Below are 22036 nucleotides of genomic sequence, written 5' to 3'. Positions count from 1 at the left end.
ATTTCTAAACAGCTTTACAGTTTTAAAGCATTTTCACATTCATCTCACTTAAGAAAAACACAAAGCACTTAGAATGCCCAGAAAGCTATACAACAACAGGAAGTAAAGTAAGCAGTGCTTCAAGATTCGATGCCGGGGCCCTGAATCCCAGTATTGGGGACTGGGGAGGAGTCGGGAGTCTCTATTTCTGGTTCAGAGGGATGGGGAAGCGGTGAGTCACGGGGTGAAGGCTTGCGCCACGGGAAACTTTGGTAAGGCCAAGCTATGAGGCAACAAAAAGTGAATCACAACGCTAGAAGACACCTTAGGCCTCAACTGAGGCCAAACCCTGGCTGACGGATGGGGAAACTGAGGCCTCAAAGGGACAGCAACTTGCTCAAGTTCACTTAGCAAGTGAACAAGCAGGAATCAGGGGATCTCCTCTCCCCCAGTCCCCTTTTCTCTCCACCAAGGAGGCTTTTCAACGAGAATTCTGAGTTAAGAGGACGGCGGAGACGCCAAGGGCAGCTCACAGATTCCTCCGAGGAGCCGGGAGAGGGCACAGGTAGGACCAGGAAGCACAGAAATGCTGGGATGGGGGCAGAAATGAGCCGAGGAGCAGGCAGGGGCAGTAGCTAGGCAGGTGGGTGAGGCCAAAGGGAGCAGAAAAAGGCGGAAGAGAAAGGGACAGTGTGAGGACAGAGGAAAGTGCTGTGAGATTGGGTCTGAAGGGGCCTCGCGGGGTGGAGAGAGGATGAGAGGAGAGAGCAGAATAAGTCTGACGATGGAAAAGTCCAGGGATCGCGAAGACATTGAAGGGAGTCGGAGAGGGGGTCCCAGACCCGGCAAGAAGTCTGACCCGGAGAGTTCCAGGGTCAGACCAGACCCCGAGGTGAGTCACGAAGGGGGAAGTCCGGGCCCAGGGATCCTGGGGGGAGCCCGTGGGAAGTCTGAAGGGGCCGGGCCGCCTCACCGCGCTTGTTTTTGGTGCCGTGCTTCTTGGCGGCCGTCAGCTCCTGCTCGATTTTCTTCTCTAGGAACTCCTGTTTCTTGCTTAACATCTCCTCCGTGTCCCGCAGCCGCTGGATGGCCTCCTGGGGGGTCGGGCCGCCCTTGCCGGCCTTACCCCCTCCAGCCCCGAACAGCTTCCCGAACACCGACATGGTTGCTGCTCGCCGCGCCGGCCTTCGCCGCCCGCTCCGGCTCGGCTCGGCTCGGCTCCGGCGCCCGCTCCCAGCCCCGCTGCTCCCTGCCGCCGCAGGCCTCTCCTCCGCCTCCGCCTCCGCCCCGCAGCTGGGCCCGGCCGCGCCACCTCCCACAGGCCCCCACGCCCGGCCCGGCCGGCGTCAGGGCAACGCGCCGCTGACTACAACTCCCGGTGGGCAACGCGCCGGCCGCACCTCAAATCTAATGGAGGGAAGCGCGCTGCATGCCGGGAGGCTATAGTCTTCCGGCTTCAGGCGCTCCCCGGCGCGTCTTTTTGGTCTAGCTGGGGTCAAAGGGCGTGTGGCATGGTGGGAAATGTAGTCTTCTTGGCCTGTGCTCTGTAGGAGTAGTATAACAGTAAGACAAATAACAGTAAGTGTGCAACACTGCTCAAAAATGTATTGCTAGAATGGGATACCGGTATGCTTGAACTTTACATCATGTGAAGTTGTCTTAAAAGCGTGAAGGCAATAGTTGTTTTCAATTTCAACCTGTCAATTCTGTGGTCACAGAAGCAAAGCAGTATCTTCTCCAGTTAAGTACGGTTGTCTGCGATTTTACTTTCAGCAGTTTCACTTGTCCAACTAAGGTCTGACAGTATTAAATAGAAAATTCCAGAAATAAAGAATTCATAAGTTTTTAATTTCCATTGACCTAATGAAATCTCATGCTATCCTGTTCCATCCCACCTGCGATGTGAATCATCCCTTTGTCCAACATACCTCTACCACCTGTTAGTCACTTACCAGCTTAGGAGTTATCAGATGGATTGTCACGGTGTTTCAGTGCTTTCGTTCGAGTAACCCTCATTTTACTAAATAATGGCCTAAAGTGCAAGAGTAGTAACGCTGGCAGTTTGGATATGCCAAACTGAAGCTGTAAAGTGCTTCTTTTAAATGTAAGGATGAGGCCGGGCGCGGTGGCTCAAGCCTGTAATCCCAGCACTTTGGGAGGCCGAGACGGGCGGATCACGAGGTCAGGAGATCGAGACCATCCTGGCTAACACCGTGAAACCCCGTCTCTACTAAAAATACAAAAAACTAGCCGGGCGAGGTGGCGGGCGCCTGTAGTCCCAGCTACTCCGGAGGCTGAGGCAGGAGAATGGCGTAAACCCGGGAGGCGGAGCTTGCAGTGAGCTGAGATCCGGCCACTGCACTCCAGCCCGGGCTACAGAGCAAGACTCCGTCTCAAAAAAAATAAATAAATAAATAAATAAATAAATAAATGTAAGGATGGAAGTTCTCAGCTTAAGAAAAAAAAATCATATGCTGAGCTTACTGGGATCTGCAGTAAGAACGAATCATCTAGCCCTGGAATTGCGAAAGACATACCCAAGACTGGGCAATCTACAAAGGAAAGAGGTTTAATTGGACTTATAGTTCCAAATGGCAGGGGAAGCCTCACAATCATGGCAGAAGGCAAGGAGGAGCAAGTCCCGTCTTACATGGATGGCAGCAGGCAAAGAGACAACGAGAGCCAAGCAAAAGGGGTGTCTCCTCATAAAATCATCAGATCTCATGAGACTTATTCACTACCACAAGAACAGTATGGGAGAAACTGCTGCCATGATTTAATTATCTCCTACCAGGTCCCTCCCACAACAGTGGGAATTATGGGAGATATAATTCAAGATGAGATTTGAGTGGGGACACAGCCAAACTATATCAAGTACCAACTACAAGCAATTAGTGTTAGTCACCTGGACCTCTGGGTTGAAAACAATTTTGAGGCTGCATCAGAAATTCTTGTAAAAAAGTGCCAAGATTGGCCTGGCATGGCGGCTCGCACCTGTAATCTCAGCATTTTGGGAGGCCAAGATGGGAAGACTGCTTGAACCCAGGAGTTTGAGACCAGCCTGGGCAACATAGGGAGACCCAGTCTCAAGAAATAATTAAAAATTACCTGGACATGGTGGCACACACCTATGGTCCCAGCTATTCAAGAGGCTGAGGCAGGAGGATCACTTGAGCCCGGGAAGTTGAGGCTGCAGTGAGCTGTGAACATGCAACTGCACTCCAGCCTGGGTGACAGAGTGAGATGCTGTCTCAAAAAAAAAAAGAAAAAAAAAAGTGCTCAAGATGGATTTGTGATGTCTACCCAGGGTATGGGATGGGGAGTGGTGACACGTGGGCACAGTAGCTGCCATCTTGGCTGAGAATTCAGCTGCCACGATAGAGATTCACAGAGTGGACTGGCTCAGTACTGGAGAGTCCTGGGCTTTGCTGGTCTTTATTTTTCTGGTCTCTCAGACAAATGCACAGCCATTTCAAACTCTGACCAACTCGTATTAACTTCTTCAAAACTGTGTGAAAAAGAATGAGCCACTGGTACATGCAAGAATTTGGATGACTCACAGATATTATGCTGAGTGAAAGAAACCAGATACAAAAGCCTGTATGATTCCACATATACGAAGCTCAAAAACAGGCAAAACTAATCTGTGGTGTTAGGAATCAGAATAATGGTTACCTCCAGGGAGGTACAGACCAGGAAGAGGACCTTACGAGGTGCTAACAGGTTCAATAGCAGGATCCAGAGGTGTTCACATGGCTGTATACAAATTCATCAGTGTTTATACTTAAGATTAGTGCCCTTTACATATCTTATGTACTTTATTAAACATGTTACATTGGCTGGGCGCGGTGGCTCAAGCCTGTAGTCCCAGCACCTTGGGAGGCCGAGACAGGCGGATCATGAAGTCAGGAGATCGAGACCATCCTGGCTAACACGGTGAAATCCCGTCTCTACTAAAAAATACAAAAAACTAGCCGGGCGAGGTGGCGGGCGCCTGTAGTCCCAGCTACTCGGGAGGCTGAGGCAGGAGAATGGCATGAACCCGGGAGGCGGAGCTTGCAGTGAGCTGAGATCCGGCCACTGCACTCCAGCCTGGGCCACCGAGCGAGACTCTGGCTCAAAAAAAAAAATGTTACATTACAATTTAATAAAACATCTCTAGGCCAGGCATGGTGGCTCATGCCTGTAATCCCAGCACTTTGAGAGGCCAAGGTGGGTGGATCACTTGAGGTCAGGAGTTTGAGACCAGCCTGGCCAACATGGTGAAACCCTGAGTCTACTTAAAAAATGCAAAAATGAGCTGAGCATGGTGGCGCGCACCTGTATTCCCAGCCACTCGGGAGGCTGAGGTAGGAGAATCGCTTGAACCCAGGAGGTGGAGGTTGCAGTGAGCCGAGATCATGCCACTGCACTCCAGCCTGGGCGACATAGCAAGACTCCATCTCAAAAATAAGTAAATAAGTAAATAAATAACATCTCTAGCTGGGCATGGTGGCTCATGCCTGTAATCTCAGCACTTTGGGAAACCAAGGTGGGAGGATTGCTTGAGGCCACAGTTCAACACCATCCCAGGCAACATAGTGAGATCTCTTCTCTAGAAAAAAATTTTAAAATTAGCCGGGCATAGTGGTGCAAGCCTGTAGTCTGGGCTAGTTGGGAAGCTGAGGTGGAAAAATTGCTTGGGCCCAGGAGTTCAAAGCTACAGTGAGCTATGATGACACCACTGCACTCCAGCGTGGGCAACAGAGGGAGACCCTGTCTCAAAAAAAAACGAACAACAACAAAAACACACACACACACACACAAAATATCTCTAATAAGAGGAGCAACAGAAGAATGGTTTTTATTTATTTTGCACACAAAAATCCCATCTCATCTCCATCATCCCTCTTAGCCCCATGAAATAAGCATTACTATCCACCTCCATTTTACAGTTGAGGAAACCGAGGCCCAAAGAAGTAGGAATTGACTAAAGTCACATGGTTAAAGATACCCAGCCATATATTTGTAAACTTCCTTGAAAGCATTAATTATGAAATAAAACCTTAATTATGAAACTTGGTCTCACATAATTACACCAAGTTAAATACAGAGGACTTTGCTGATTTTTAGTTGTAAAAAAGAGTTCATCCAACATCCTCTCCTGATTAAACAAAAAAACAAACCTGAAACACTCAGCCAACTAGGAAGAGGAGAGAACATCTCAACCTGGTAAGAGGCATCTGTGCAAAACCCACAGCTAACATCATATTTAATGGTGAAGACAAAGGCCGAAAGCTTTCCCCCTAAGATCAGGAATAAGATAAGGATGCCTACTCTCATCACTTCCAATCAACATTGTACTGAAAGTTCTTGCCAGGGCAATTAAGCAAGAAAAATAAATAAAAAGGCATCCAGATTGGAAAACCAGAGGTAAAACTATTTATATTTGCAGATGACGTGATCTCATATAGCGAAAAACCTAAAGAATACACAGAAAGCTATTAGAACTAAAAATGAGTTCAGCACAGTTCAACAATATCAATACACAAAAATCAGTTGTATTTCTGTACATTAGCAATGAGCAATATGAAAATGATATTAGGCCGGGCGCGGTGGCTCAAGCCTGTAATCCCAGCACTTTGGGAGGCCGAGACGGGCGGATCACGAGGTCAGGAGATCGAGACCATCCTGGCTAACACGGTGAAACCCCGTCTCTACTAAAAAATACAAAAAACTAGCCGGGCGCAGTGGCGGGCGCCTGTAGTCCCAGGTACTCGGGAGGCTGAGGCAGGAGAATGGCGTGAACCCGGGAGGCGGAGCTTGCAGTGAGCTGAGATCCGGCCACTGCACTCCAGCCTGCGCGGCAGAGCGAGACTCCGTCTCAAAAAAAAAAAAAAAAAAAATGATATTAAGAATCTTTTCCATTTACAATAGCCTCAAAAATAATAAAACATTTAGCAATAAATTTAACCACGGAAAGGAAAGGCTTGTCCTCTGAAAAGTACCAAACCTTGTTGAAAGAAATTAAGGAAGACCTAAATAAATGGAAAGACATTCCATCTGCATGGATTAGAGGACTTCATTGTTAAGATAGCAACACTCTCCAAATTGCTCAACAGATTCAATACAAGCCTTTCAAAATCTGAGCTGCATTTTTTGCAGAAATGGACAAGTTTATCCCACACCTCATATGGAATTGCAAGAGACCCTGAATAGTCAAAACAGTATTCAAAAAGAAAAATAAAGTTGGCAGATTCACATGTCCTGATTTCAAAACTTACTACAAAGCTACAATAATCAAAGATGTTTATCGATCAGTTGAATAGAATTGAGAGTACAGGCCGGGCGCGGTGGCTCAAGCCTGTAATCCCAGCACTTTGGGAGGCCGAGACGGGCGGATCACGAGGTCAGGAGATCAAGACCATCCTGGCTAACCCGGTGAAACCCCGTCTCTACCAAAAAATACAAAAACTAGCCGGGCAAGGTGGCGGGCGCCTGTAGTACCAGCTACTCGGGAGGCTGACGCAGGAGAATGGCGTAAACCCGGGAGGCGGAGCTTGCAGTGAGCTGAGATCCGGCCACTGCACTCCAGCCTGGGCGACAGAGCGAGACTCCGTCTCAAAAAAAAAAGAAAAAAAAAAAAAAAAAAAAAGAATTGAGAGTACAAAAATAAACCTATACATCTATAGTCAATTTATTTTCAACAAGTGTGCTAAGACCATTAAATGGGGGATGCATAGTCTTTTCAACAAGTGGTGCTAGGACAGCTGGGTATCCAAATGCAAAGGAATGAGGCCAGGTCCTGTGGCTCATGCCTGTAATCCCAGCACTTTGGGAGGCCAAGGCAGGAGGATTGCAGGAGCCCAAGAGTTTAAGACCAGCCTAGGTAACATAGTAACACCCCAGTTCTGAAAAAAAAAAAAAGAATAATAAATAAAATTAGCCAGGCATGGTGGTGTGTGCCTGCAGTCTCAGTTACTCAGGAGGCTAAGGTGGAACAATCACTTGAGCCCAGGAGTTCAAGGCTGCAGTGAGCTGTGATTTCATCACTCCACTGCAGCCTGGGTGACAAAGTGAGACCCTGTCATCCAGGCTGACCCTATATGAAATGTTCAGAATAGTCAAATGCATAGAGATAGAAAGCAGATTAGTGGTTGCCAGGATCCAGGGAGGGGGGAAAAGGAGAATGACTGCTTAATGGGTACAGGGTTTCTTTTTGGGATGATGAAAATGTTATGTAACTAGATTATGATGATGGTTACACAATATTGTGAATGTACTAAAAAGTGCTGAGTTGTATACTTTAATTAAAATGGTGATTTTTATTTATTTTATTTTTATTTTTATTTTTTTTGGTAGCTGGAGTCTCACTCTATTGCCCAGGCTAGAGTGGAGTGGTGCAATCCTGGCTCACTGCAACCTCTGCCTCCCAGGCTCAAGCAATTATCCTGCCTCAGCCTCCTGAGTAGCTGAGATTACAGGCACTGACATCATACCTGGCTAATTTTTTGCATTTTTAGTAGAGATGGGGTTTCACTGTGTTGGCCAGGGAGGTCTCGAACTCCTGACCTCAGGTGATCCACCCGCCTCAGCCTCCCAAAGTGCTGGGATTACAGGCATCAGCCACCACACCCGGCCAAAATGGTCAATTTTATGTCATGTGAATTTTATCTCAATTTCTATTTTTATTGTTTGAGACAGAGTCTCGCTTTGTTGCCCAGACTGGAGTGCAGTGGCGCAGTCTCAGCTCACTGCAACCTCCACCACCCAGTTTCAAGCACCCACCACTATACCCGGCTAATTTTTGTATTTTCAGTGGAGACAGGGTTTCACCATTTTGGCCAGGCTGGTCTCAAACTCTCAAACTCCTGACCTCAGGTGATCTGCCTACATCGGCCTCCCAAAGTTTTGGATTACAGGCTACAACCACCACGCCGGGCCTTATCTCAATTTTTTTTTTTTTTTTTTTTTTTTTGAGACAGTTTCACTCTTGTCACCTAGGCTGGAGTACAATGGTGCGATCTCGGCTCACCACAACCTCCGCCTCCCGGGTCCCTGTTCAAGCAGTTCTCCTGCCTCAGCCTCCAGAGTAGCTGGGATTACAGGCATGTGCCACCACACCCAGCTAATTTTTGTATTTTTAGTAGAGACGGGGTTTCACCATGTTGGCCAGGCTGGTCTCAAACTCCTGACCTCGTGATCCGCCCGCCTCAGCCTCCCAAAGTGTTGGGATTACAGGCGTGAGCCACCGCACCCGGCCCCTTATCTCAATTTTTAAAAGTGCATTGAAGTAATGAAGAGGGACCATGTTTTGATGCCTACCACACAAACCTAGATTAGAAGTGGGGCTTTGCCATTCAGCCATGTGCTTTACCTGCCTTGGTTTTCCTATCCGAGAAACAGAAATAACACTATATTCCTCACCAGGCCATTCTGATGACTCAGTGACAACACAGACAAAGGCCTTAGCACAGAATATGTATTCAACCAATATTTATGAAATAATAACCACAGGAATAATAATCATTAATATCCATGGAACCCTCACTCCGACAGACAGCTTACATAGAATATCTCATTTTTTTTTTATTGTTATTTTATTTTATTTTTTGAGACAGGGTCTCACTCTGTCACCCAGGCTGGAGTGCAGTGGCACGATCATGGCTCACTGCAACCTCTGCCTCCCAGGCTCAAGCAATCCTCCCACCTCAGCCTCCCGAGTAGCTGTGACCACAGGTGTGTGCCACCACACCCAGCTAATTTTTGTATCTTTTATAGAGACAGGGTCTCCCTATGGTGCCCAGGCTGGTCCCAAACCCCTGGGCTCAAGTGATTCTCCCACCTTGGCCTCTCAAAGTGCTGGGATTACAGGTGTAATCATGCCCAGCCAGATTATTTCATTTAATCATCCAACTATATTTCTATGAGGCAGGTACAGATTACAGCTGAGGAAACAGAAGCTTGGAGAGGTTGAATAACTTGCCGAAGATCACACCATTATTGAGTGGTCTGGTTGGCACTTGAACCGTGAGAAAATAACAGAGAATCTTCACTCAGCACTTTATGCTAAGCCAGATACTGAGTCGAGGATTTTACATGCATTACCTCATTTAGCCCACACAACAACTATATGAGGTAGGCTTTATTGTTCCCATTTTATACGTTAACAGAGGTTGGACAGCTTGCCTAAGATCACACACTTGTAGGAGGCAGAGCTGGGATTCTTACTGTAAATGCAACCCATTTAGCCACTGTACTATTCTGCCTACATGCCAATGAATGAATGAACAGACATTCACACATACAAACAGGTAAATAAATAAAGTGTGGTGGGCCTGGGAGCAGGTCTGACCTCCCAGGGGAGTGGGGCAAAGTAAGCAATGGGGGCAGGAAAGGCCTGGCCCAGCAGAACTTGAGGGGTTAAGGGAGGAGTGAGGGGGAGGCGGGTGAGATTGTTGACCCTGAAAGGACCCTACACTCATGCTAATGGTGGGTTACAGGGCCTACTCCATACCTATATGTCTGACCACATGCAGGCCATGCAGCAGGCCCTAGACGGCCACACAGGCTCTAGTCAATGACTGTGACTCCTGGACTTTACCCCAGGGAAACCCACATCCTCACCCAGGCCCAGGCCCAAGGCATAGGTAGACTAGAAGTCTCCCTGCACGAGGATGGAAAAGTACACATCCAATCCCTTAGAATGTCCTGTTGGCTCTACCCTCAAAATATATCCAGAACCCTATCATTTCTTACCATCTTCATTGCTGTCACTCTGGTCAAAAGTACCTGCACTATTGCAGTAGCCTCCTGGTGGGCAGGATAATGGTCCTTCAAAGACGTCCGTGTCCTCATCCCCAGAATCTCCTTAAATGGACTTTGCAGAAGTGTTAAGGAGCTTGAAATGGTCGGGCACAGTGGCTCACACCTGTAATCCCAGCACTTTGGGAGGCCGAGGTGGGCAGATCACGAGGTCAGGAGATCGAGACCATCCTGGCCAACATGGCAAAACCCCGTCTTTACTAAAATTACAAAAAATTAGCCAGGCATGGTGGTGTGTGCCTGTAGTCCCAGCTACTCAGGAGGCTGAGGCAGGAGAATGGGGTGAACCCAGGAGGCAGAGCTTGCAGTGAGCCAAGATAGTGCCACTGCACTCCAACCTGGGCGACCGAGCGACACTCCATCTCAAAAAAAAAAAGGAGCTTGAAATGATGAGATTATTCTGGATTATCCAGCTGGCCTCAACGTAATCACAAAACAGAAGCAAAAGGTTTCAGAGTCAGAGACTGGTAGGATGCTGCCCTTCTGACTTTGAATGGAGAAAGGGGCCACAAGCCAAGGAATGCAGGTGGTTTCTAGAAATCGGAAAAGACAATGGAACAGATTCTCCCCTAGAGCTTCCAGAAGGACACAGCCCTGCCAACCACTTGATTTTAGTCCAGTGAGAACCATATCAGACTTCTGACCTCCAGAGTGGTAAGATCTGTGTTGGTTTAAACCACTAAGTTTCTGGTTCTTTATTACAGAAGCAAGAGGAACCTAATACTCTTCCCCATTGGCCTTCCTGTCTCCATCTTTATTCCTTCCAGTTCATTCTCTACATGGTAAGCAGAGGTATCCTTTAAAAAATATGTGTTTGACCGGGCACAGTGGCTCATCCCTATAATCCCAGCACGTTGGGAGGCCAAGGCAGGTGGATCACTTGAGGCCAGGAGTTCAAGACCAGCCTGGGTAACATGGTGAAACCCCTCTCTACTAAAAATACAAAAATTAGCCAGGCATGGTGGTACACACCTGTAGTCTCAGGAGGCAGAGGCACGAGAATCGCTTGAACCTGGGAGTTGGAGGTTGCAGTGAGCCGAGATCATGCCACTGCACTCCAGCCTGGGTAACAGAGACAGACTCTGTCTCAGGAAAAAAAACCAAAACATATATATATATTTTTTTTTTTGACATCTGACATATATATACACACACACACATACATATATATACACACACATATACACATATATACATATGTTTTGACATTGGACATATATACGTATGTCAGATCCAGTCACTGAATGCTCACAATCCTCCAATGGCTTTCCACGTCCCTCAAGTAAAACCCAAAGTCCTTTCAATGTCCCTCAAGTCCCTACATGATGTCATGGTTTTCCCGTCACCTCCTTGCCCTCCTCCTTTCCAGTGCCTCACTCCAACCACACTGGCCTCTCTACTCTTCCTCAAACACACCAGCAACCCCCAAACTCTCAAAACCTCTACTCACCTCTACTTTTTTTCCTTCTCTGTAATACTCGTCACCTCCTAACATCTATAACTTACTTATTTACTTTGTTGTTTATCTTCTGCTTCCTTCACAAAGGATCTCCACAAATAATTGTTTTGCTCATGATGTATCATTGAAGAACTATGCCTGGCACATAGTAGGTACTTAAGAAATATTTGTTCCATGAATAAATAAGTGGACTGAGGAAGCAGTGACCTGGGAAGCAGCCTTGCCTTGATGAGACTTTGGACAAGACCTTTTCCCTCCCTGGGACTGTTTATTCTCTGTGATTCTTCAAAGGAACCAAGGCCCTAAAAGTTCGGCCTTGGCCTCCTGCCTCTGGGTTCTGTGCCTAAGCCTACCCGAGGCACCCTCAGATAGTAAGAGGTCACTCCCAGTCCTTAGGTGAAACCTGCTCACCTCCCTGATCACCACCCTTCAGGCCCTGAAAGCTTTGTGTGTGGGGGGTCACTTGCTGGCAGCCTTGGGGGTTGGGAGCACCAGTAGCTGCCACCTCCACTCCTTCTTCCCCAAGGGAGACAAAACTAGTCCAGCCAGTTCTCCTGGGTCACAGAGACACCTGCTCTGTTGCCGGAGACTTCCAAGCCACCTGCATTAGTCATCTGGCCCAGATATTCTCTGCTCCGTCTTTGAACAAAGGAAAATATCCTTTTATATCAGACATTACTTCCCTGGAGTCTGGGCCAGTCCTATCTCAGCCTACATGACAGATTCCCCCTTGGCCTCCCTGGGGTGAGAGGAGGGGGTGGGTAAAGTGGGCCTTCTTCTCTCAAAGTGCTGTTGTTTATTCACTCGACAAATATTGATCGAACAATTCCTGGGAAGGTCTAAGCACTGTAGATATATCAGGAACAAAACAGACAAAAGTCGATGCCTTTGTGGACCTTTTGTTTCTAATGAGGACAACAGACAATAAACAAATGTCTAATATAATGTCAAGGGTGATGAATAAAAATAAAATAGGGTAAGGAATTCGAGAATGATGGAGGTGGGGCTATGTTAGACAGATTGGCCAAGGAAAACTATCAGAGGAAATGAGTGTTTTTGGTTTTTGATTTTTTTTTTTTTTTTTTTTTTGAGATGGAGTCTCACTCTGTTGCCTGGGCTAGAGTGCAGTGGCATGATCTCAGCTCACTGCAACCTTTACCTCCCTGGTTCAACTGGTTCTCCAGCCTCAGCCTCCCGAGTAGCTGGGATTACACACACGCACCAGCATGCCCGGCTAATTTTTTGTATTTCTTAGTAGAGACGGGGTTTTGCCACGTTGGCCAGGTTGGTCTTGATCTCCTGACCTTGTGATCCGCCCACCTCGGCCTCCCAAAGTGCTGGGATTACAGGTGTGAGCCACCACGCCTGGCCCAAATGTCCCAATTTTTTACATTTTCTAATTGCTTCTGGAGTAGAGGAGCATAGTCGATTTGTATATATTGATCTTGCTACTATTTCAGCACCCTTGCTATTATCTCACCCTTTCCAATCCTGATACTATTTCTTTCTTTTTCTTGCTCTATTATTCTGGCCAGGCCGCTAATGTAATATTGGAGTCATAACAGCATAACATCCTTGTGTCATTCCTGACGCGTAGCATCTCACATTTCACCACTGCAGTATATTTTAAATTTGTTGTTAAATGTTGGCTCACTTTTTCAGACACTGTGAATGCCAAACTGTCTGGAGGCTGCCATGAGCGGCAATTTGTGATCTCTGCTTTACCTGAATTATTTCCCTGAATTGTGACATCAACCTCGCCACGTAGGTACTACTATTCTCCACACTGACAAGAGGAAACTGAGGTTCAGAGAAGTGAAGTGACTTGCCATAGTCACACAGCTAGGAGGGGGCAGAGCCAGAATTCAAACCCAGCTCTGCTTGATACCAAAGACTCTAATCTTTCTCTTTTTCTTTTTTTTTTTTGAGATGGACTTATATTTATTTATTTATTTATTTTTTTGGATACAGAGTTTACTCTTACTCTGACACTCACATGTCCAGGAGTTTACTCTGTCACCCCGGCTGAAGTGCAATGGTGAGATCTTGGCTCACTGCAATCTCCGTCTCCTGGGTTCTAGAGATTCTCCTGCCTCGGCTTCCCAAGTAGCTGGGATTACAGGCAAGCGCAACCACGAATGGCTAATTTTTTGTATTTTTAGTAGAGATGGGGTTTTGCCATGTTGGCCAGGCTGGTCTCAAACTCCTGACCTCAGGTGATCCGCCCGTCTTGGCCTCCCAAAGGGCTAGGATTACAGGAGTCAGCCACCGCGCCGGGTCAAAGACTGTCATCTTTCTGGGGATAGAGTGAGACCCTGGATGCCTAGGCCAGCCCCTTTTTATGCTCCACTCTGTCCAGCATCTTGGAGTTCGGTGGCGGACCCTGGGGTCCTGGAGCAGCTATCACCAACTTTCTTATTTATTTATTTATTTATTTATTTATTTATTTTGAGAAAGAGTCTTGCTCTGTCCCCCAAGCTGGAGTGTGGTGGCATGAACTCAGCTCACTTCAACCTCCGCCTCACGGATTCAAGAGATTCTCCTGCCTCAACCTCCCGAGTAGCTAGGACTACAGGTACGTGCCATCACGCCTGGCTAATTTTTTGTGTTTTTAGTAGAGATGGAGGTTCACCATGTTAGCCAGGATGGTCTCAATCTCCTGTCCTTGTGATCTGCCCACCTCGGCCTCTCAAAGTGCTGGGATTTGTCACCAACTTTCTGTTAAACATTATAGCTGATCTTGGTATGTCCTTATCTGTGGCCTGGCTCTGCTACCTCCCTGCTGTGTAACTTCGGGTTGCTTAGCCTTAATGTTCCTGTTGCCTCATCTTAGCTGCAAAATGGGCTTAAAAGTAGCGCCTCCATTGAAGTGCTGGGGATGGTGCCAGGCATTTGATAACTAATAAATGTAAGTTCTTGTGATTACCAGTAGACATGTATGCCTGTGTACACTGACAGGAAGAAGCAATAGAAAAACCACTTAAATAGGAAGAAGTTGTCATTTTTTTTTTTGAGACGGAGTTTCATTCTTGTCACCCAGGCTGGAGTGCAATGGCATGATCTCAGTTCACTGCAACCTCCGCCTCCCAGGTTCAAGTGATTCTCCTGCCTCAGCTTCCTCAGTAGCTGAGATTACAGACATGTGCCACCACGCCCAGCTAATTTTTTTGTATTATTAGTAGAGACGGGGTTTCACCATGTTGGCCAGGCTAGTCTCGAACTCCTGACCTCGGGTAATCTATCTGCCCCGGCCTCCCAAAGTGCTGGGATTATAGGTGTGAACCACCACACCTGGCTGAAGATGTCATTCTTCACATTTCTTTCAATGCCATTATACAATTTTTTTAAATGTTCACTGTCTCCCACGACTCCTTCATTACGTGGAGAATAAAGTCCAGATTCCTTAACCCATATCTAAGTCCCTCTCTGATTCATCAACCCACACTTCAATCGCAGAAAGTGGCTAAGAACCCATGGAGGCAGGCTGCCCCAGCTTGAGTCCCAGCTCTGCAGCTTTCCTGGCTGTGTGAGCTTGGGTAAGGAAGTTTGCCCCTCTGGGCCTGGGTTTTCTCAGCTGTAAAATACGGAAAGTAACAGCACTCACATGACAGGCTGAGGCGATGTGACTGTAAATAGCCTGGCACAGTGTTCCTCGTGTGGAGAAGCTGGAAGCATCAGCCATGATCATTACCCACCTACTCCTCCGAGACCTCTGGTCATCCTGGAACATCCGCCGGCCCCAGAACATAGCAGGCCCGGCGCTGTCCCACCCCAAGGTGTTTGTGCACGCCCTGCTCTCACACGGCACACCTTCCCCTATCCATCCACCCATCAAAGCACCCCAGGCCAAGGCCCAGCTCCAGGGGCATCCCCTCTGACTTCCTGTCCCCACCAGTCCCCCTTGGGCCTTTGTGCAGGCCAGTACACTTTCACACCTCACCCCCATCAACTCTGTCCCTCCTGCCGCCTCACATCCTTCCTGAGGACGTGGGAAGCTGGGCCTGGCTCTGGGTTCCAGCCCTGAGTTCCAACACAGATGACTGAGGGACCTGCCAGCCTTCAAAACAATTCAGTCATCAAATGGAGTTGACAGCCCAGAAGGGTGGCTGTGAAGATAAACAGAAAACACTAGTCAAAGGCCCTTTTCTCTTCCCGCCTCCTCATGAGCCCAATCCACCTCCCACCTGGACCAGCTGAGGGGGAGGAGGAAGCACTGGACGTGGGGACACTGACGGCCTCCAGATGCCCACGCGAGAGGAATTTCTGATCTTGATTACAACGGATTTGGAGGTGGCTAACAATCCCGAATTCCCACAAGTAAGTACAAACCCTGACCCCGTGGGGTGTTGTCCTGGACCGTTTTCTGTGGATGGGTGTTCCCAATTTCCTTTTTTTTTTTTAATCTTTGAGACAGGGTCTTGCTCAGTTGCCCAGGCTGGAATGCAGTGGCACAATCTCAGCTCACTGCAGCCTCGACCTGCTGGGCTCAAGTGATCCTCCCACATCAGCCTCCTGCATATCTGGGACTACAGGCACCGGCCACCACGCCTAGCTAATTTTTTTTTTTTTTTTTTTTTTTTGAGACAGGGTCTCACGCTGTCTCCCAGGCTGGAGTACAGTGGCACGATCTCAGCTCACTGTAACCTCTGTCTCCTGGGTTCAAGTGATTCTCCTGCCTCAGCCCCTCAAGTAGCTGGGAATATAGGCGTGCGCCACCACACCTGGCTAATTTTTGTATTTTTAGTAGAGACAGGGTTTCGCCATGTTGGCCAGGCTGGTCTCAAACTCCTGACCTCAGGTGATCCGCCCATCTTGGCCTCCCAAAGTGCTGGGATTACAGGCATGAGCTGCTGTGCCCAGCCTTGCTTCCCTCATCACCTCTCCAGGGCTCCCTGTGTGAGGGGCCCAGGACCCCTCAGCCACCACAAGCTGCAGATGGGAGTGCTGCCACCTAGGGGCAAAGAACGAAACTGCCACAGCTTGGCCCATGCCACCCGGACACATACTATGACAAAAACATTTATTGAGCACTTTCTGCGTGCCAGGCACCATGCCGAGCCCCTGGCGAACTTCATCACACTGGATCCCCAGGACAACCCTATGAGGTAGTAGTATCGTAAGCCCCATTGTACAGATGAGGAACATGGGGCTCAGAGAGGTGAAGTGACTTGCCCAAGGTCACACAGCAAATGCATGGCAACTCTTGGATTTGAAGCCAGATCGGTCTCATAGCTGCAGTCTAACTGTCACACCTGAGTGCCTCCTAAAAGCTACATCACAGAGCTGTCTGAGGACACTGTGGGGAACTGTCTGTGAAAAGGTCCAACACATAAACTCCGAAGAGTTTATGGCAGGCCTCCTGAAGAACAGCGGACTAGAGGCCACCCAGAGGCAGCCTGGAGGCAGAGTGGGGAGGAACGCCCAGTCTTCTCTCCCAGGGGCCCCAACCACCAGCCTAGACTAGCGAGACTCTGGGCTGCTCAGGTTTCAGCCATTTCTCTCCTGCCGCTGTGGCTCTGCCCAGAAACCGTAGGCAGCCCTGCCCCCGACCCTAGAATGTTGCAGGGTTTTCCAGCAAGAGAAGGGACACAGGAGGGCGACCATGGGCCAGGGTTTCTGAATGACATTCAGCAGGATTTCTGCCAATGGCTCAATGGCTCGCTTCCACTGGTAAGGATCAGCAGTCTGCCCCCAGGGCCCTGGACCCAAACAGGAGCATCAGGCCTGCCCAGGAAACACACCTGAGGTTCGTCACTCCGAGGCCTGGATGTAGACAGGCACAGCGAGCATGGCACATGGGCCCTCGGCCCCAGCCTGCAGCTCCGCCAGAGCCAGGTTGGAGCCCAGCCCCTCAGCGTGTCCAGGTACCACCAGCTCAGGTTCCGCGCCCACCGCACCACCCACAACGATGGACAGCACGGCGTCCGGCTCTGCGAAGGGCGGCTTGCCAGGGACAGCCTCGGGCACCAGCCCAGCCCCTGCATCCTTCAGCTCCTCCAACCCCAGCGGGTCAGGCAAGGGGGTCACCACCTTGCGCCCACCACTGCCGCCACTGCGGGGGGCTGCCCTCCTCTGGGGGGGGCGCCGGGTTTGCAGGTCCTTGTCCTTTTGGGGGCCGAGACGACAGCGGTGATCTTTGAGGTATTTGTGGCGGGAAAAGCCCTTGGCGCAGCCAGCACAGCGGAACTTGTAGTTGCCCGTGTGGGCACGCTGGTGCTCGGCAAGGTGGGCACGGCGGCTGAAGGACTTGCTGCACAGGGCGCATTTGTGGAGCTTCATGCCTGGAGGGCAAGGGAAAGTCAGTGAGAAGCATCCGGACCTTCACCCTGCAACGGTGCCTTGCACTGGGAATAAAATCCAGGCTCTTACCCCACCAGTGCCTGTGTGATCTGGCCCCAGCTCTTTCCACCCTCGTCGTCTGCCTTCTCCCAGCCACTCTCTGTGCCAGCCACACTCGCTCTCCTCAGAGATGCCACGCTGGCTCCTGCCTCTGCGCCTTTGTACTTGCCATTCTCCTCTGCCTGGAACAGCCGCTCACTCCCTGCACCTTGGCTTGCTTTGCCAGGTCATCTCAGGCTCAGGGAGGGGCAGTGACGCCTGAGGCCACCCACAGGAACGTGGCAGCACCAAGACTCCAACCCATTCTATGTGTCCAAGTCATTGACCTACTCTCCCAGTTTTCACACTTTCTTTAGTGACTGACTTCTTTCTGGAAATCTTCTCAAACAGGGGAGGCTTTACCCCCTAGGGGACTCAGCAATGCCTAGAGACATTTTTGATTGTCACAGCTGCGGGGGGGATGCCACTGACACCCAGTGGATAGAGGCCAGGGATGCTACTAAACATCCTACAGGACACAGGACAGCCCCCAGGACAAAATTATCTAGCTCAGACCAGGCGCCGGTGGTCGCACCTGTAATCCCAGCACTTTGGGAGGCCGAGGCGGGCAGATCACTTGAGGTCAGGAGTTCAAGACCAGCCTGGCCAACATGGTGAAAACCCATCTCTACTAAAAATACAAAAATTAGCTGGGCGTGGTGGCGGGCACCTGTCATCCCAGCTACTTGGGAGGCTGAGGCAAGAGAATCACTTGAACCTTGGAGGCAGAGGTTGCAATGAGCTGAGATCACACCACTGCACTCCACCTGGGTGCCGGAGTGAGGCTCTGTCTCAAAAACAAAACAAAACAAAACAAAATTATCTGGCCCAAAATGTCAGTGGTGCCAGGGTTGAAGAACTTTGTTCTAGACCTCGGCTGGCATGTGGAAAGCCAGCCAGTCTGCTCTGAGGAGCTGCTGAGAAACTGAGGAGTGACTTGAAGACCCCTGCCCCGCCTTATCAAGGAAGCTTCCTGGCCATGTCTTGGACCCGCCTAGAATCTGATTCCCTCCACACCTGGTCCACACCTCTATCACACTGGGCACTGCTCTGACTGAGTCATCTCTGCTCAGGTCAGCTTCCTCCTTGGACTGGGGGACTGTGTCTGATTCATCTCTGTTCATCCTAAAGTCCCTAATACAGGCCTGGCTCATAGCCCACATAAGTGCAAGTGCTGGCTGGAATGTGCCAGGCAGGGAAAACAAGCCTCACGGGATATGTCTGCTCTTTCTCCTCCTGGCGGGTCTATCCCAGTGAACTAGAGCTGAACCAGACCCTCCTGGCAGGCCCAAGAGCCACTTACCAGAGTGGGAAAGGATGTGGGCCTTCAGCTTGTCTGGCCGGTTGAACTCCTTACTGCAGCCTGTGTGTGTCCTAAAACCCAAAGCCACCGGTCAGGGGGAGTTCACTAAGCTTAGGATGCTCTTGCTGGCCCCTCCGCTAGCCCTGGGCACAAGGGACAGCCTTGTCTACCCTAAGGGCTGGGCAAGGAGGTAGGGTGGGGAGTGAGGTAGACGGGGCCCAGGACAGGATAAAAGGAGAGAGGCTTGGCCGGGCACAGTGGCTCATGCCTGTAATCCCAGCACTTTCGGAGGCCAAGGTGGATGGATCACTTGTGGTCAGGAGCTCAAGACTAGCCTGGGCAACATGACGAAACTCCATCTCTACTAAAAATACAAAAATTAGCCAGGTGTGGTAGCAGGCGCCTGTAATCCCAGCTACTTGGGAAGCTGAGGCAAGAGAATCGCTTAAACCCAGGAGGCAGAGGTTGCAGTGAGCCAAGATCATACCACTGCACTCCAGCCTGGGCGACAGAGTGAGACTCTGTCTCAAAAAAAAAAAAAAAAAAAAAAAAAAAAAAGGCCAGGCACAGTGGCTCACGCCTGTAATCCCCACACTTTGGGAGGCCAAGGCGGCGGATCACAAGGTCAGGAGATCGAGACCACGGTGAAACCCCATCTCTACTAAAAATACAAAAAATTAGCTGGCGCGGTGGTGGGCATCTGTAGTCCCAGCTACTCAGGAGGCTGAGGCTGGAGAATGGCGGGAACCCGGGAGGCGGAGCTTCCAGTGAGCTGAGATCGCGCCACTGCACTCCAGCCTGGGCGACAGAGCGAGACTCCGTCTCAAAAAAAAAAAAAAAAAAAAAGGAGAGGCCTGCCCTCAGGCCTCACTTCTGTCCCACCCTCCCGGGCAGCGCCCCTGGAGAATCTGCCCCGCTACCCGCCCCTGCATGGCAGTCTCTACTCACGAGAAAGGGCATTTGTATTTCTTGAAGGGCTCGTGGATCAACATGTGTCTCTTCAGTTTGTCCTTGCGGTTGAACGCAGACTCGCACACTGAGCATTTGTAGGGCTTCTCGCCTGCAGCAGACACAGACAGGGAGAGCCAGCACTCGCCAGGAGTCGGAATCCAGGGCACAAGGGTCCCCGCTGGGCCCCTCAGGGGAGCAGCTCCTCTAGGGAGGTGGCCAGGGGAGAAAATAGCCTCTCTCATTCTTCGGTGGCTTTGTTTTGCCAGGGACAAGACAGGGCTATTTTGATAGGATGCTCAGGAGAGGCCTCTCTGATGAGGCCATGCATGAGGAGAGACCTCAGGTCATCAGGGAGATGGTCCAGGCAGCAGGGAAAGCAGGTACAAAGGCCCTGAGGCAGGAGCGCATTTGGCGGTGCTGATGAACAACAGTTCTGGTGTGGCCAGAGAACAAGGCAGAAGGTGAGGGCAGCAAGCCAGCCAGGCCCACAAGGGAGGACCTGGGAGGCGGAGCTAAGGACTTGTTTTTTTTTGTTTGTTTTTTTTGTTTTTTTTTTTGTTTTTTTGAGACAGAGTCTCGCTCTGTCACCCAGGCTGGAGTGCAGTGGCGCGATCTCGGCTCACTGCAAGCTCCGCCTCCCGGGTTCACGCCATTCTCCTGCCTCAGCCTCCCGAGTAGCTGGGACTACAGGCGCCCACCACCTCGCCCGGCTATTTTTTTTTTTTTTGTAATTTTTAGTAGAGATGGGGTTTCACCGTGTTAGCCAGGATGGTCTCGATCTCCTGACCTCGTGATCCGCCCGTCTCGGCCTCCTAAAGTGCTGGGATTACAGGCTCTGTCTCAAAAAAAAAAAAAAAAAAACTGGCCGGGCGCAGTGGCTCAAGCCTGTTTTTTTTTTTTTGAGACAGAGCCTTGCTCTGTCACCCAGGCTGGAGTGCAGTGGCGAGATTTCAGATGAGTCACTGCAACCTCTGCCTCCTGGCTTCAAGCAATCCTCCCAACTCAGCCTCCTGAGTAGATGGGATTACAGGTGTGTGCCACCACACCCAGCTAATTATTGTATTTTTAATAGAGATGGGGTTTCACCATGTCGGCCAGGCTGGTCTCAAACTCCTGACCTCAAGTGATCCACTCGCCTCAGCCTCCCAAAGTGCTGGGATTACAGGCATGAGCCAACGCGCCCTGCCAGGACTTTGGCTTTTACTCTGAGGCAGAAGAGAAGCCACCAGAAGGTCTGAGCAGCGCAGGGATGGGCTTTGATGTAAGCTTTTAACCAGCTCCCTCTGGCTGCGTGTGGAGAGCAGACTGAGGGGGTGACGGTGGAGGTGAGGATAACCAGGAAGTGGCCCAGGACAGCCATGTTGGGAAGGCAGAATCGGCAGCCCTTGCCACTGGATTGGCTGTGGCTGTGAGAGGAGGAGGGGAGTCAAGGATGAATCTGAGGCGTGGCCTGAGTAGCAAGGTGGCCTCATGGCATTTATGGCAATGGGGTCCACCCTGGGGGATGAGGAATCACACCTTATCTAACTGAATCCTTCCAACAAATCAGGAGGCACCGACTCCCATCATCCTCATTTCACAGATGAGAAAGAAGACTGAAGTTCAGAGAGGTGAAGGGACTGGCTCAGGGGCTACCCCTATGGTTGGGGGAGCCAAGATTCCAGCCCAGCAGCGTGATCCAGAGCCCATCTGAGCTACCCCAGATCTTCCTGCTGTTAAACCTGTCCTGGGGCAGCTTTCGCCTGATGGGCTACCTGAGGAACCCACAGGAAATCAAGGGAGGTGCCTGCAAAGTTGCCGTGGGGTCACAGCCTGCCCTTTAGAAGGAGCTGTTTCTGGGCTGCTGTGACTTCCTGCCATTATTTCCTCTCTGTTCTCCCTCTGGAATGAATAACGTACTTCTGAAAAAACATCAACCCAGTTGATACGGAAATGCTGGTCCCTACAATGGAATGCTCTGTGGTCATTAAAAAGATTAAAAAGGTCAATCTGTGTTTCCTGATCTGGAAAGATCTCCTGGACATATTGCTAGTGGGAAAAGAAAGCAGTAGAATAGCTTAACACAATCTCATCTTTCATAGAAAAAAATATAATCCTTACTGGATATGTAAGCTCCAACAAAAAAAAAAAAGAAAGAAAGAAAGAAAAAATACAACCCGCAT

At 49.8% G+C, this 22036-nt stretch overlaps 2 protein-coding genes and 1 long non-coding RNA gene across 30 annotated transcripts in view; 1 reads left to right on the top strand and 2 right to left on the bottom strand.

Moving 5' to 3' along the window:
* CHMP4B (charged multivesicular body protein 4B) overlaps positions 1-1280 on the bottom strand; it is a 45543-nt gene extending 44263 nt beyond the window's left edge. The window contains exon 1 of the mRNA XM_005568747.4: positions 953-1280. Coding sequence (XP_005568804.1) covers positions 953-1142 — 190 coding nt within the window. The 5' untranslated portion in view covers positions 1143-1280. The remainder of the gene's footprint in view (positions 1-952) is intronic.
* On the top strand, positions 241-21862 carry LOC102146393 (uncharacterized). Of its 7 annotated transcripts, none has more exons than XR_012419289.1 (4): positions 241-544; positions 10488-10575; positions 14662-15559; positions 21457-21862. It is a non-coding gene; the product is annotated as an uncharacterized lncRNA (long non-coding RNA). The 7 variants fall into 7 exon arrangements; XR_012419288.1 differs by having other exon boundaries at positions 21424-21862; XR_012419291.1 differs by having other exon boundaries at positions 241-871.
* The window catches only part of ZNF341 (zinc finger protein 341), a 62878-nt gene continuing 57090 nt past the window's right edge, over positions 16249-22036 (bottom strand). For 11 of the 22 annotated variants that reach the window (XR_012419282.1, XR_012419286.1, XR_012419283.1 and 8 more), the window contains 3 exons: positions 19872-19983; positions 18924-18994; positions 16249-17523 (listed from right to left, as the gene is read on the bottom strand). Coding sequence is in view for 10 of the 22 variants with exons in the window: in XM_074005059.1 (XP_073861160.1) it covers positions 16994-17523; positions 18924-18994; positions 19872-19983 (713 nt within the window). In the remaining 12 variants the exon portion in view is untranslated. Of the gene's footprint in view, positions 17524-18923; positions 18995-19871; positions 20308-22036 lie in introns of those variants that run through there. The other 11 variants (XR_012419279.1, XR_012419281.1, XR_012419278.1 and 8 more) reach the window with 4 other exon arrangements.

The sequence above is a fragment of the Macaca fascicularis genome, chromosome 10 (genome assembly GCF_037993035.2).
Source record: "Macaca fascicularis isolate 582-1 chromosome 10, T2T-MFA8v1.1".
Classification (NCBI taxonomy): Eukaryota; Metazoa; Chordata; class Mammalia; order Primates; family Cercopithecidae; genus Macaca; species Macaca fascicularis.
The sequence above is the reverse complement of the archived record's forward strand: the minus strand, read 5'-3'. Positions and strand labels throughout refer to the sequence as shown.